General features: G+C 37.0%; 1 protein-coding gene across 1 annotated transcript in view; it reads left to right on the top strand.

The window, feature by feature from the left end:
• Nucleotides 1-14,387, top strand: part of LARP1B (La ribonucleoprotein 1B) — a 33,861-nt gene that overhangs the window by 5,519 nt on the left and 13,955 nt on the right. Inside the window, exons 2-7 of the mRNA XM_084286351.1 lie at nt 2,431-2,492; nt 3,562-3,621; nt 6,464-6,632; nt 8,064-8,207; nt 10,811-10,954; nt 11,218-11,389. Coding sequence (XP_084142477.1) covers nt 2,431-2,492; nt 3,562-3,621; nt 6,464-6,632; nt 8,064-8,207; nt 10,811-10,954; nt 11,218-11,389 — 751 coding nt within the window. The remainder of the gene's footprint in view (nt 1-2,430; nt 2,493-3,561; nt 3,622-6,463; nt 6,633-8,063; nt 8,208-10,810; nt 10,955-11,217; nt 11,390-14,387) is intronic.

Here is a 14,387-nt window from a genome sequence, read left to right as displayed (position 1 = left end):
TGGAGCTTTTATTTAAGTGCACTCTAGAGTAAGGTTTGCCTGCACAGTGGCTGTAGTCTCTGTCATAACAAACTTTATCAGGGAGGAAACCTTTAAATGATGTGGTGTTTTATTCTTTTACTCTCACCCTTCTTCCCTCTGACCCCTTATCTCCCCTTTCGTACTTCGCACTAAAATCCAACTCCCACGTGACAAGCGCCAGAAAGCCAGTCAGGAAAGGTCAGTTAATCTTGGATTTGAACATGACTCTTACGGAAGGCCAGAAACTTTGAGGAGCTGCTTGTTAGGGAAGTCTGGCGTGTGGCGGGATCAGCGCTCGGAAAGGGCACTGTCAGCCTGATGGTGTTGTTGCTTCATAGTAATTTTCTTTTCACTGAGCGTGCAAATGCATCTTGTAAGTCTTAGGTTACTACATCCTTGACTTAGATAAGAGAGATTATTGAAAAACAAGTTGGGTCTCATTCTGCTTGGTTCAGATAGCCTCTGCTGCTGTCTGGAATAATATCTCCTGACTAAGATAGCGCATTGATGTTGAGTTGTCTTTTTTAATTCCTTGCTACACCCTCGTGACACACGGAGTAGAACTTCTGGCAGAGCAGTCCTTCAGTAGCAATTTAAGTAAAACTGCTGTGAGATGGAAAAAGAGCTTCAGGAAGGTAATCGAACAGTAGAGAGAGAAATTTCCATGATGCTCCATGACTACAGCTGTTTTGCCTTATTTTATAGTGGCACTTAGTTTACTAGTGAGTGATAAGTTAGAATTAGGATGATACAGTCACTGTGTGTCTAGAAAACTGGAAGCTCTCCATCTAAAGTCAGTTGAGATTGGGAAACAAGCAAGAAGCATTTGGGGGAATTGTTTTGTCTCTGTTTTAAAAAGCAAATCTTTAGGGGTCCATTTGGTGTGGGGAAACTGCCAGTGACAAATGGGGCAAAACTCTCCCATTGATCAGGGTGCTGCGATACGCTGGATTCAGGTGAGTTGTACCTAGCTGTAGTAACAGAGTTGAGAGTGCCGCATGGAGCAGACGTGAACTTGTGTTTATAGGACTCACGGCATATTCCAGGAAGAGGACTGAGCGAGTTTTCAGAGTCACTGTGGGGCATGAGGGTGGGGTTCCCAGTGTGAAGCTGCGATAAGGAAGATGAGTGAAGTCGCTGGATGCGAGAGAGATAAGGGTTAAGGAGGTGATGTTATCTTCCTATGAAATAATAATCCCCTAGCGATTTCAGTCATGCTCAGTGTTACAAGCTTGGCTTTTGGTAAAAGACTGAATAAGACTTTTCAAGGAAAGGATGTAACCACTTCTCTATTGGAAAATGTGCCTAGTTCTGTTCTTACTGTCGTGGGAGAAACTGAACAGTGGTTTCATCTGTCTGAATTAATCTCCCAAGAAAAGTTACCTGAGAAAAGTTACTGTTTTTTCCCTGAATTCCCAGCAAAAGTTGGAACATAATTAAATGGGTAGAAAAATAAGAAAACTGGATTTGCATACAGAATGGAAAATTGCACGTGCATTAAAGGATATAGTGCATTTAGACTTTTTTTTTGCAAATGTAACTCACTGGTCCTAGCTAATTAGGCCCAGTAGTGTTGATATGTGTGTGAGAGAGTTCTTAGCAAGCATTAAGTTAAATCCTTATGGATACTACAGGTTGAATTAAAGGCAGCTCTGTTCAGGAGGAGAATCACTATTATGAAGTTTAGGTCTTGGCTCAGGAAGGTTCTGAAAATGTGCAAGTATAAACTTTCTTGCAATTGCTTGTATTTTGTTGTAAACAGTTCTCGTAGCTTGTGGAATCTAAGCATTAAAATGTATTATCTTTAATGTATTTTTATAGTCTTTTTTTTTTTTTTTTTTACCATTTTTCCTTTTAATGTTTTCCATTCCTTTGACTTGATTATGAGCAATATGGCTAAATTCTTTAGCATTTGCCTGTTTGCTAATAAATGGAAATTGCTAAGAATTCGTCAATACGTAATTGCTTCTAGATTTTTTCATGCTCACATAATGGTAGATTTCATAAATGAATCGTGTTCTAAATTTACCCTCTAATAGGGTATTTTTTTATGTTTTGGGCATCACTTTCTTTGCTAATACTTAGGTTAAAATAACAGTGTTTTGAGACAATCTTGGCATTATAGTTCAAGAAATGCTTAAATACTGTGCTACACTATATTCTATACACATGTTTTTCAGGATTAGTTACACTTCTGAGTGTGAGTTTTTCAATGTCATGTACTATTTTATGGAAATATTCTTGCAATAATTATGTTCATGAATGATCATTGGCTTCAATACCAAAACCACCAAGAAAAAAAATAAAAGTTCGTTTAGCATACCAGGTATTTGCAAGCTGTTAAGGTATGCTGTATGCTTTTAAGCGCAACCTAATTCTTCACCTGAAAATATTTTTCTTCCTTTTCAGAACTAGAAAATTCCACGAAAGTTATAAAGGCAGCAAAACCCAGGACAAGGAAATACAGCAAGGTGTGTATTTGGAAGAAGAACGTTTAGCTTTGAGTTATTGGACTGGTTGTTTTAGAAGTTGCAGTTAATCTAACCTGTTTATCTTAACTGGCATTTAGTTCTGCTGATAATATGGTAGGAAAATGAAATAATTTCAGAGAAGTATCTCTGGTTGTAAATATTCACTGTGATAAATGGCTATTATTACTTAAAAAAAAAAAAAAAAAAAAGGCAAGGTGTTTTGAAGTTACAACCATAAGTGTTATGTTCTGCCTTGGTTAATTTTGAAGACAGAGTAAAGTCAGAAAAGGACAGGAAATTTAAAATTAGAAGGAAAGCTGAAGTGGTACATATTCAAGGGGATACAGAAAGGCACTCTTGTTTTAGAAAAAAAGGTGATGGGATTATATGAAATGGAAGTGCCTTCAGTGAAACAACACCACTTGAGCACAAGAGATGATAGGTTGGTATCAGAAATCCTATCTGTGTATTATGCTTTATGGTCTGTTACAAATTCATTGTAACGGGAGACATTGAACCCTTCTACTGAAAAAATAAGAAAAAATACAGTTACGCTTTCTTAGACTGTGAAAACACAGTGTTCAAAGGTCTTCCAAAAGCTAAAAAGCTTGTAAAGTGGTAGATGCCTTTAAATTGTGTAGGGAGGTGTGTATAAGACAACATTTAATCTGAACATTGTTTTCTGTGTACTTAAATCTTAATCTCTGTTAGTTTGTTTTAATAATAGAATGAAGAAAGCTTTGCTCGCTGGGCATCTGTATTTGGCCATGCCCACTTAATACATTCTTAATGAAGGCATTTGTTAGACAGTTGTTAGTACGAGATAGGTAAGATGTGTTGTACCGTGATCTGAATGTAACTGCAATGATTGGTTGTTTCTACAGTTGAACATATTCTGTTTTAAAAAGCTGCTTGTTTTCTGCTGTATTTCTCAGTTTTTTAAGAATTGCTGTTTCTGGCAGTTTTGTTCAAAGGTATAGTCTTGCCATCTGACTTATGACAGACATCTTCCATGTGTTAAAAAGGAATAAAGTGAAGAAGTAGTATAACCTGTGTATTGTCTTTGCAGACTGGTGACTTTGGTGATATCACAAACTGGCCAACACCAAGTGAAATAGCAAATAATGAAGTAAGTTTTCTTTGTTATCCCCGTTATTGTTTTATTAAAAATCATGTTGGCTGCTGTGATTAATATTATTTCCCTCAGAATGTACTTTGGGTGTTCTCAGGCTTCAGCAGAAGTGTTGTCAATAATTCTGGTCTGTGCTTGACTCTGTATTGGTATGAGAATTTCTGAATCCTTCACAAGCTCATGCACACACACATTCTTCTTAGCTTAACTGGTGTGTGTACACATGTAAATAAAAATGGTGCCGTATTTACTCCACCATTTTCAAGCTTCTATATCCATTTTCCTCTCCTTTGGAAGTTTGTGAACAGACAAGAAAGAAGGCCAGTATGTATTCTTTGGGACTGTGTAGATGGTGTGTTCCCTTGTGCCTGGCATGCTTTGTGCAAAGTTGCCTTGGGAGTTATCAGAGGAGTGGGGATGGAGTAAGGATATATTTTCCTGTTGACTGTCCTTAGCATCAATTCTATCAAATTTTTACTTTTATCTCAAGTGGTAAGTATATAACATATCTTAGATCTCTTTTATGCTGTATTATTTGAAACAATGAAGTATAGATTATTCTAAGCTATGTGGTACCATTTTTGGTCTTTGCTTTAGTTCTAGCATCATCCTTGTGATGCTAGACTGTTTTCTTGGTGAGGGAAACCAGAAGATTTGTTCATTTGTCCTGTGGGCTTAGTATCTAACATCTTCTCTCTCCCTCGGTTGAGTAAGTTACACCTTGTTGTCGTATCAGCAACAAAACATCCACAGGTGTCTAATAAGGCATTTCATGTGGCAGGTCAAAATTCTAGATATCTGTAGATTTGTCACAGCAGTACATTTTCTTCTAGGTAGAATTTGCTGCTTCTGGTATCTTGTTCTACAGGATCTCAGAGAAGATCTTTGAAACTGTTAGAAGAATCTTCAAAATCTGAATAGATTAGATTCGAATAAATTAACAGTCATTTGGTTGCTGAAATGCCAGTTAAAATATTGTAGTGTGTGTACCCCATGGAGGTTTAGGATTTGTGTAAGAGCCTCAAATTGATTTTTCTTTAGTATTTGTAAGCTCTTCCATCACCAATATTCCTGTCAATTGTTGAGATGTTTTAACTGCCACTGCTCACAGGAAGACAGTGGGTGATCAATATCATAAAGGATACGTTATATTCTCTACTGGTAATATTCCGGTCCTCACAGAAGGAGAGGATCTACCAAGCCTAGCTCTGACGGACTGAGTAGCATTGAAAGAATTACATTTTATATCCTTGTAATAATATTTTTAAATGCTAATGTTGATTTATGACCAAGTCTAGAATATGCTTATTTTAGCTTTTTTTTTTTTTTTTTTTTTTTTTTTTTTTTAAGGGTGGGAGATATTTAATTTGGTGACTTAGAAAAACATGTACCCATGTCTTCATGCTGTCTGTAATACCACAGTGCTTTAATGTCTACTTGGTTGTGTTTAATTTTGATATGATAAATAACATCTGCACAGTACTAACCAAAGTGGATGAGATCAATACATTAATCACATTGCAAAAGAATATACTTATATGATATTTTCTGAAATAGTCTGCTTTAAGAGTATTTTTAATGATTTTTTGCTTTACCAGATGGTCTAGATTGTATTGCATAGATGTTAATTAACCTTTTGCTGACTTGGATGTGTGAGAATTTAATCACAGAAATTCATGTAGGGTCTGTTAAATCAAGTAACGTTTATTTTGTACTTAATCTCAGTTGATTTGTCTAAGGGAAGGTTTTGTAGTCAAATTAATTGCGGGATATGGGATAGTACCGCAGTATCTACTATATGTATTCCAGCAAGTTCAAAGCAGTCTCCACAACATAAGAGAATTCTTTTTGTTTGGCAAAAATGTTTGTGAAGTTTAATTTTGCTGTTTTCTGCAAAAATGAAGTTTTACACTATTTGCTGAAAGGCTGTTTATTTTGCCTTCTTTGAAACCTGCTATTTTATGGGATTTCCAAGAAGTGATGATCTGCAGTATGCTGGCACTATTCAGAGGCAAACAGGTCCCAGTAAATGGCGTATTCTGATGTGGAGAAAAAGAACTAGTCATACACTTCCGCATCCTCTGGTCTTTGGTTTATGTTCTGATTTCGTGAAACATAATCAGCAGAGTTAAGAAGCTTAGGTTGGATATTAGGAGATTTTTATTTTTTATTTTTTTACTGGAAGGTTTGTGTGACATTGGAATAGGTTGCCCAGTGTCAACTATAAAGTGGTTGAGTCACCATCCCTGGAGGTCTTCAAGAAACATGTAGATGTAGAATTCAGCATGGATTAGTGGTGGACTTTAGTACTAAGTCAGGGGTTGGACTAGATGATCTCAGAGGTCTTTTCCAACCTGAACGATTCCATGATTCTAAGAACCGTGGCTCCTTACAGTTTACATGGACACTTGGCATGCTTTTGGGATTGGTAAATCAGAAGGTCACATAGGCAATACATTCAATATTCTGTAAGAACAGCTTTTTAAAGATAATCAGTCTGAACAGTAGGTACTAGTAAAGTAGTGTTTCTTTCCCATGGGATGAATGTCAGTTTTGAGGCAGGGAAACATGATTGTTGTGCGTTCCACAATTCTACATCTTCAGTTTAAAAACCAAAACAATACTTCTATCCATCTAAATTCTTGTTTATAGTCTTTCCAGACTAGCAGAAAATACAGCTATGTAAAATGAGACTCTGCAAAACACCGTTGTTAAAACTCACCCTCCTGAAGATATTGGGAACAGCTAATAGTAAAGGAATTTCAATACGTAAAGGAAACTTGCATGTTTTGCTATTGGTAGCTGTACTGTCAGAAATAATTACCAGTATCTTTTGCAGTGTAAGACTGTAAGTCACAACAAGAAGCCAACAAATAGAAAAGACAAGGAGGAGAAATCTGATCAAAAAGGCAATAATGGAACCAAGGACAACCTGGAGGCAAAGACAGAAGTTCCAGGAGATAACATCAGCGAAGATGAAAGTCAAACTAATAATCAAAGGAAAAAAGGTTGGTCTAGGTGCTACATGTAAAGCAATAATTCATCTTTGATACAGTTACATTAATTCTAGTTTAATGACTTGAAACTTTGTTTTTCAATTTCCAGGTGATAACAGGTTATATTGTGTTATATATATGTTAGGAAGCTTAAAACAAGCCTTCTTTTTCAGGTTTTGGAGTGTTCTGTTTAGTTAAGTAGTAATTCTGGGTTCAGTTCATCTCTTAGAGATGTGAGAAGCTCTGACAGAGAATCTCCAGAATACCATGTTCTCATTCCATTATGGTGTCTCACATCTTTATCTACTGAGTAGACAGAACTGTGTTCGTATAACTTCATACATTTATGTACATGTATGTATGCATATGCATACTATGCATCTTACTTTAATTTTCATATTTTGCTATTAGAAAAGATTGCTGGAGAATTAAACCAGGTTAGTCATTTCCCCTTGATCCAATCTACTGCATAAAAAATAAGAAACAAACCTCAGTTTGTCTTGGTCAGTAAACTTGAGTGGGGCCAAGGACAGAACTGAGGTAGTTGTATATTTCTGCCATCAGATGCTTTATTTCTTGACTCCCTGCTGGAATATTTTCAGATCCTAAATACCTTTGTTGATTAGATTTGTTAATCTCGCAAAGTATGTATTTAAAAAAAAATGCTATAGTGCTTTTAATTATTTCAGTCTATGTGAAAATTTAAAGCAAAGCATTCCACAAGTACAAACCGTGTTTTTCCCCAGTGTGGATTATGCATGTTATGTGTTTGCTTATGTTTCCTGGCTACAAAGATATGAAGCCATGATACCAATCAAGTGTAGAACAGCAAATATTATCACTAAATAAATGGTTAGTGGATACTTTAGGCCAGCCTTCAAAAAAATATGGTTTTGCTAATCATTTTTGATGCCTATTCATGAATTTAATCGGAATATCTTGATGTAAAAATACTGAGCCACAGCTAAATTCTCAGGAAAATTTTTACAGTTGGTGATTGAAATCTTTATTTCAGTGCTTAGGTTGGTGATTGAAATCTTTATTTCAGTGCTTAACTTGATACGCTAATTTTTACCTTATGTTTCATATGCAAATTGTGAAATTATACAGTCATGAATTTATTGTATGTGTATTTGATGCTTAGTCGTACTTGTAGCTGTAAATTCTTGGTAATGGAGCTTACATCTAAAAGTTTGTTAATAAAATATAAACTCACTTTCATTTTCTTTGCTTAAAGTAAGTTTACCTTTCAGCTTGAGAAGTTGTTTACTGCATTTATTATTTTTAGTCATTATATACTAAAAATACAATGCTTTTCCTATTTCTTAAACATTGAAATTAACTGTTATTAATAGTTTTACAAGAAGAATTATATAGGATCTGGAACAGGACCTGAAACTTTAATCAGTACTATAACTAAGACTAAAATATTAACTTTTCAAGGTAACAAGCAGAAATGGCTGCCACTTCACTTGGATGATGTACGGTCAGATAGTCAAGAAAGACCAGGCTCTCGAAGTAGCTCAAGATCTCAGCTGGAAACAAACAAGTTAATACCTCATAACAACAGACGGAATGAGACAAGAAGTAAGTAGTTTTCAATCTCTTTGGTTTGTAGCAAATGAGGGAGTGAGACACATTGGAAGTGCTATGCTGCTCTTTTTTTTCCCTCTCTGATGGATAATATCACGAGAGTAGGTGTTAGATTTGCAGCTTATGTTGAAACTTGACTTTGCTAGTACTTAAACAAATCAACAAAAAACACAAAACCCCTACTCTTAATATTTGCCAATAATGTTTAAAAACAAATAAATTGCAGTGTAGTTTGATGTTTGAATTTTAAGTTAGAAAGTTTTGTTTAAAACTTACTGTTAATTTCTTAAACCTCTTTGCATATTCATCAGAATTGCAATGTCTCAGTCATTGACTCTGCTGAGTACAAGAGCTTGGAAACAGCATTTTTACAGTATATGCTGGTGCAGTGTCATATATTTTTATCCTTGTGGCTAACTACTAAGTCTTGGGCCACAGTTTCACAATGCAGAAAGTCTGATAATATTTTCATAATGTGGCTGTTCTGTCCTGCTCTATTCCTGTTCCAATAGCTTGTTGCTGCCAGAGCAGTTACTTATTGAATTACCCTTTGAATTCTGCTTTGGCAATTCTTCTGATGCCATTTTCTCCTTTAAGTTGGACCACTTCCACAACCTATTTCTCAGCATGGTCTTGCAAAAAGCTGTATGAGCATAACAGAGGGGATGAAGCATCACAGCTGGTACTGCCTCTGATCTTCAGGTGTTCTGAACATTGCTTATCAGAAGGCAGATATCTTAGTCACACTCTTAATTCTTTGGTTTGTATATTTGCAATTAAGTTTAGAATCACAATGTACGTTAATAATTTAATGTTTTGCTCATTATCACGATAAATGCTGGACGCTATTGAGATGAGATTCGTTTATGGAGTCATTTTAGGAACGTTGATACAAGGGTGTGATCCGGATGTCTGAAGAATGCAAGGGGGCAGGGGGAGGATTTTTATTAGTGTATTGCTTTTCTCCAGCAATTATTTCTCAGGAACTGTATGGTCAAATGACCAGAAACTTGTAGCATAAATTCTGTCTCAAGTTTCTAGTCATTTAAGATCAGTTTCAGTGTGAGAGAACATAAAATGTCCCCCGTTCTTTGGGAACATTGTCTATATGCATTAAAGCAAAGGAAAAAAAGTGCTTAGGCTTAAATACAGCGTTAGCTCTTGAAAGTGTTTTGCAGGACTTTTGCACGCGTCTAGGAGACACAGGGACACTCAATGCAAAAATGAAATTGATCTGGGAAAATACTTCAAACAGTGCCACATTTGGAATCTCCAAGGTTGAGGGTAGTGAGCTCAGAGGCTGGGGTCCAAATTCCCAATGAGAGGCACATGCAGATTATGATATTCCTAAATTCAGAGTCATACTTGACAGAAGATAAAATAGAGGAACTTGAATGTACAAGCATACGTATGTTGTTGCAAGCTTCCTTAGAAATAGTTACTAGTAAAATAGGATTCCTAATAACAAAAGACTAAAGATACAATTTTATTGTTCAAGTTAGCACCTCTCAATTTCATCAGATAGGGTCTGTGTCCCCAGCTGTTCTTCTGACAGTGGGTTCCCCCTGAATCTGGAAGATTAGCCAATTACAATTTAAATATACTTACAGCAAGGTTGACTGGATAAAGATAGAAGTCCCAAAGACTGTTAGAAAGAAAAAAAGAAAGGATGTGAGGGTGTGTGTGAGGGCTTCACTTCCTCATATGAGCCAGGTCAGGTGAGGAGAACTATAGCCGTCCTGTGGTGAGTGGAGTCAAGGCCTGGTGTCTGCGTGGACCTGCTTGCTTTCCTTCCTTTCTTCTCTATTTCCACTGCCCCGCCAAAACCCACGCATTTATTAATGAAACACTTACACTGATTATTACAGAACCATCTTAGATTTGCATGTGTTAATAAAAACATAAAACCAAAAATTCTTTAAGGTAGAAGCTCTGTCTGGGGGCAAGCGTAGAGAATAAAGATTGCTGTTAAAAAGGCTGAGTCAGGGGAGTGGCAGATGGCTGCTTCTGGGAACAAAAGGGAGGTTCCCCCTTGGAAATCCTCCCCAGAGCAGGATTATCAAGAGCTAGCAGCTCTTTGTAGCTTGCCGTAAGTGCTGGGAGTTGTCCACAGCAGCAGAGTGCATTATCGTGCCTGGAAGGAGAATTGCATGATCACACATTCCTATCCCATGCCCATCAGAGGTATTGTGATCCCTGAGCTGGCATGAGAGCGTCCAGTTGCTTCAGAAGCATTTGAGGTTGACTGCCAGACAAGCTCATTTGCTCTTTATTGCTAGCAGCTCCTGCCCACTCACCCTTAGGCACTGCTCTGCAAACCTTCCTCTTTAACCCTTGAAGCTTCAGATCTGACCTTCTGCTTCCAGCCAGCATGGCTGAGTCTTGGCGGGTTGCCTGGGCACAAGCTGGGAGCTCTGTGTTGACGCCAGTTGTGTATTCTGCAGTGTCATTTTCTTCAGCCTTTCTGAGCATCCAAAAGGTAGTGAGGGACACTTCTCAGTGCAATGTTTTGTGTTAACACCTAGGAATAAATCACAGACTACTTGATTATACCGTGATATTTAATTATGGTTGTATTATGCTTTTTTCTTTCAAAGATTGGCGTCGTGATAGAGAAAGGAGAGATGATCACGATGAAGTGTGCAGCGTGAGAAGTGAGGGTGGCAGCGTTCGAGGATTCTCCAGAGGCAGAGGAAGAGGACGAGGCAGAGGAAGAGGACGAGGCAGAGGAAACCCTAGAAGTATGCAAAGAAATAAATGCTTAGCAGACATTTTAAAACTACGCTTATAATATTAATGCTTTCATGTGAAGTTAGAGTGGTTGTGAAACATATATTTTGTAGCTTAATCTAGTTAAGTAGCTTGAGTAGGTTTTTTGTTTGTTTTAAATCAGGTGTTGGAAGCAAATCACAAAGTAGCGCTGTGTGTCATGTTTGTGTCTTAAGATGTCTGTGTACCGACCTTAATAATTTTCATCTTTTCTCCTTTCTCCTTTATTTTGAAGTGAACGTTGAATATTACTCAACTGGTTATCAAGAACTGTATGGTGAAAGAACTGACCAAGCATTTCAACCTGAGCTTAGTGCTAGTATGATGTATTACTACGATGATGGAACAGGAGTACAGATGTATTCTGTGGATGAAACGCTTCTCAAAGAATATATAAAACGTCAAATGTACGTAGATTGTTTAAAGTACAGACATTTTTAGAGATCAATTTAAGATGAGGATTAAACACTTTGAAGTGAGTTATCATCCATAAAATGGTGCAGATGAAGACTTTTCCAATTTCTTTTTGATCTGATGGTTAGCAGTGTCTGTTAGAACTTACTCACAAGCGGGGTGGAAAAGCTTGAGTGACGGGGAGGAGTTTTAAGGAAGCTGTTTTGCATCTTGTGCTGTAGCGTGCTCTAATTCATATACCTTCTTGATTTATGGTAAATAGCACTATTTTTATGTTGTCATGTAATTGAGTTACGATGTCTCTGAGCTCGTGTTTTTGAGTACTGTTGGTCTGTTTGCCTATAAAGCTCTTCTTGGGCGATGTAGCTAGAATTTCCCCTTATTTGCTCTCAATTTCATTTTGAGAAGTCTTGTTAGTTTTATGTTCTCAGAGTGTTTCACTTGAAACATTCAACTGAAAGAGCAGTTTTGCAATGATACTTGATTTTTCAATAATCTGAAATGTTTACTTTCTCGTGTACACCATTAGGAATGAGAAACCATCTGGAAGACTGATTATCACCAGGAGACATGTCAAAAAGGGCCTGGAAACCACTAGTTCATTTTAAAGAGACAGTTTCCACCACTGGCTGATATTTCATCTTCTGTACTTGGCAACGGCATTTCTCTGTGATGCCTTTGTGGTGGTTTTTTATTGCCCTTGTATCCCATAAAGCAACTTGCTTATTTTATTCTTGCTTCTTTTGTTACAGTTGACGCAAAAAGGAAGAAAAAGGCCTCTTTAAGGGCAGAAAGTATGTGGCATGTGGCTATCAACTTCAAAGCTTCTATTGCAGTCTTTTTTGTTACTCTTGCTGCCAGGCCCTTATGAGACCTGACAGTGGACATGTACCCCCATGTCAGGATAATCGGCCTCCACTGTCCTCAGACAAGTGAGGGAGGAGCACAGACACTCCACTGTTGGCCAGATTTCTGGGCATGCAGTGTAGAATCCAGACCTTCTAAGGTAGGACATGATGATGTCCCCCTCTGCTGAGAAAAATGTCAGTTACAGCATTGGTCACATCTGACTTCTGGTTATATTTGTGTTTTATTTTAGCAAAAAGAGGTTGGCAGGTGTCCATGAAAGACTTGGCATGGCTGGCTAACTAAAGCCATCGGTTGCTTGTCTGGTTAAAACCTACACTTTGGTTATGGAGTTAACTTCTCGTGACAGAGAGAGAGATTCTTGTGCAGGTTTAGAGTGTAGCTTCACTGTTTTCATGCTCCTTAAAAAAAAAAAAAAAAGTGTTGTCCATTTCTCGTATTACAAAAGCAATGGGAAGCTGACTGTATTCATCAGTTGCATATTATTAGCCTCTCGATGGAGGTGGTTTGGTCTGTCTTTCGTAACTGAGTTCTAAAATATTGAAGTGACTATGCCAAAGAAGGAAGTATAACAAAGTAATGCTACCCGGAATTGTTAGGTGTTGGAGTTCCTTATGGAGTCCAAGATAAGTGAGGATATATCAAAGAAGTGAGAATGTTTTCAGTAGCTTATTGCTGAATTTTAGAAGTGTTTACCTGCTTAATAGGGAAAAATGTTAGAAACTGTGTCCAGCTGAGTTGATTTTTAATTACTGTAAGAAGTATGCTCCTATCAGGAAGTTTATGCTTGTCCCAAGAACCAGCTTGATGTGCAAGAGGAATATTTATACTACATATACAATATCATTAAAACTTTTAATTATAGACTGAAATAGCCTGAAAAATTTCAGTGCCTAACAACTCCTCAGTCTGCAATATACAGTAGATCTCTGTTCAAGTCCTCTTCTTTTAAAAGCAAATAAATAAAAGTTTGGATGCGCATCCAAATATGCATCAATTCAAGAATAAAAGGATTCTGAGGAAAATTAGAAGGAAAAGCAAAGCTGGAGGGTGTATGTGTGTTCAGATTTTTCCCTCTGCTTGAAGCAAACTTGTGCGTTGTCTTTGTTTATGATTAATGTTCTTTCAAATTCCTTTTTCTAGAATGATGGACATCAAGTGAGGCAGTTTGAGTCGAGTTCAGTCATTGTCCATTTCTGCTTGTGGAATTTTTAACTAGGTGAATCAATACAAGATTTTACCTTTACTGTATGCCTGTAAAGGTAACATTAGTACAACGTTGATATGGCTTTTGTACTTGTTTATCTTCTAGATTGGGAGGGGAAAAGAAACATAGCAGTTCAGAACAGTAAATAGAATATTCTTGAAAGAAACTTTTGTGCACAGTTGCTTCACTGATCAACTCGTTTAGTTCTGAGTAAGAGCTTAATTCTCTGAAAGTGTTATTCTCTTCTCTGTTTGCTATGAATTAATGGCAGTTTTCATCTGTCATACATCTTATTGCCCAACTTCAAGGGTTTTGCATTCATTCGGTCTTGGAGCTGAGTGTTTCTTATAGACAGCTTTTGCTTCAAGTTTCTGTAGCTACCAAAACTTTTAAAAAGAAATGGTATCAAGCTTCTCCTTGGGTCAATGATGGCATCACAGTCCTCTCCTTTTGGTTGGCCTTGAGCCCAACTTCAGTGGAGACACTTAGCATTTTATTCTTTGCTGGAATTAGAATTAACTTTATATTTGCATGTGGTTTTTCTTTTTTTTCTTTTTTTTTTTTTTTTTTTCCCCCTCAGTGTTTTAATGCTCTCTTGTTTTATTTTTCACTACCTCTGTTTTTAAGTCACGGAACTTTAATTGTTCTTCATCTCTCCATTAAATATTTCACTACCTCCTTTTTCCTGAACCTGATGAGTAGTACTATTCCTTGGATGTAGTATGCTAAATTATGATATGATTTGTAAACCCTGTGAAAGGCCTAGATCTTAGTTGTCATTATTTTTTTTTTCCATTATTTTTTCATAGGTTGTTTTCTCATTCCCTTGCTTTCTGTGTCAGATCATGATTTGAATTCTTTACTTTTTCTCATCACTAAGCATAAAACGTCTTGACAACTGTAGCATTTCATACAGC

This window comes from Netta rufina (assembly GCF_964035555.1).
Source record: "Netta rufina genome assembly, chromosome: 4".
Classification (NCBI taxonomy): Eukaryota; Metazoa; Chordata; class Aves; order Anseriformes; family Anatidae; genus Netta; species Netta rufina.
The sequence above is the reverse complement of the archived record's forward strand: the minus strand, read 5'-3'. Positions and strand labels throughout refer to the sequence as shown.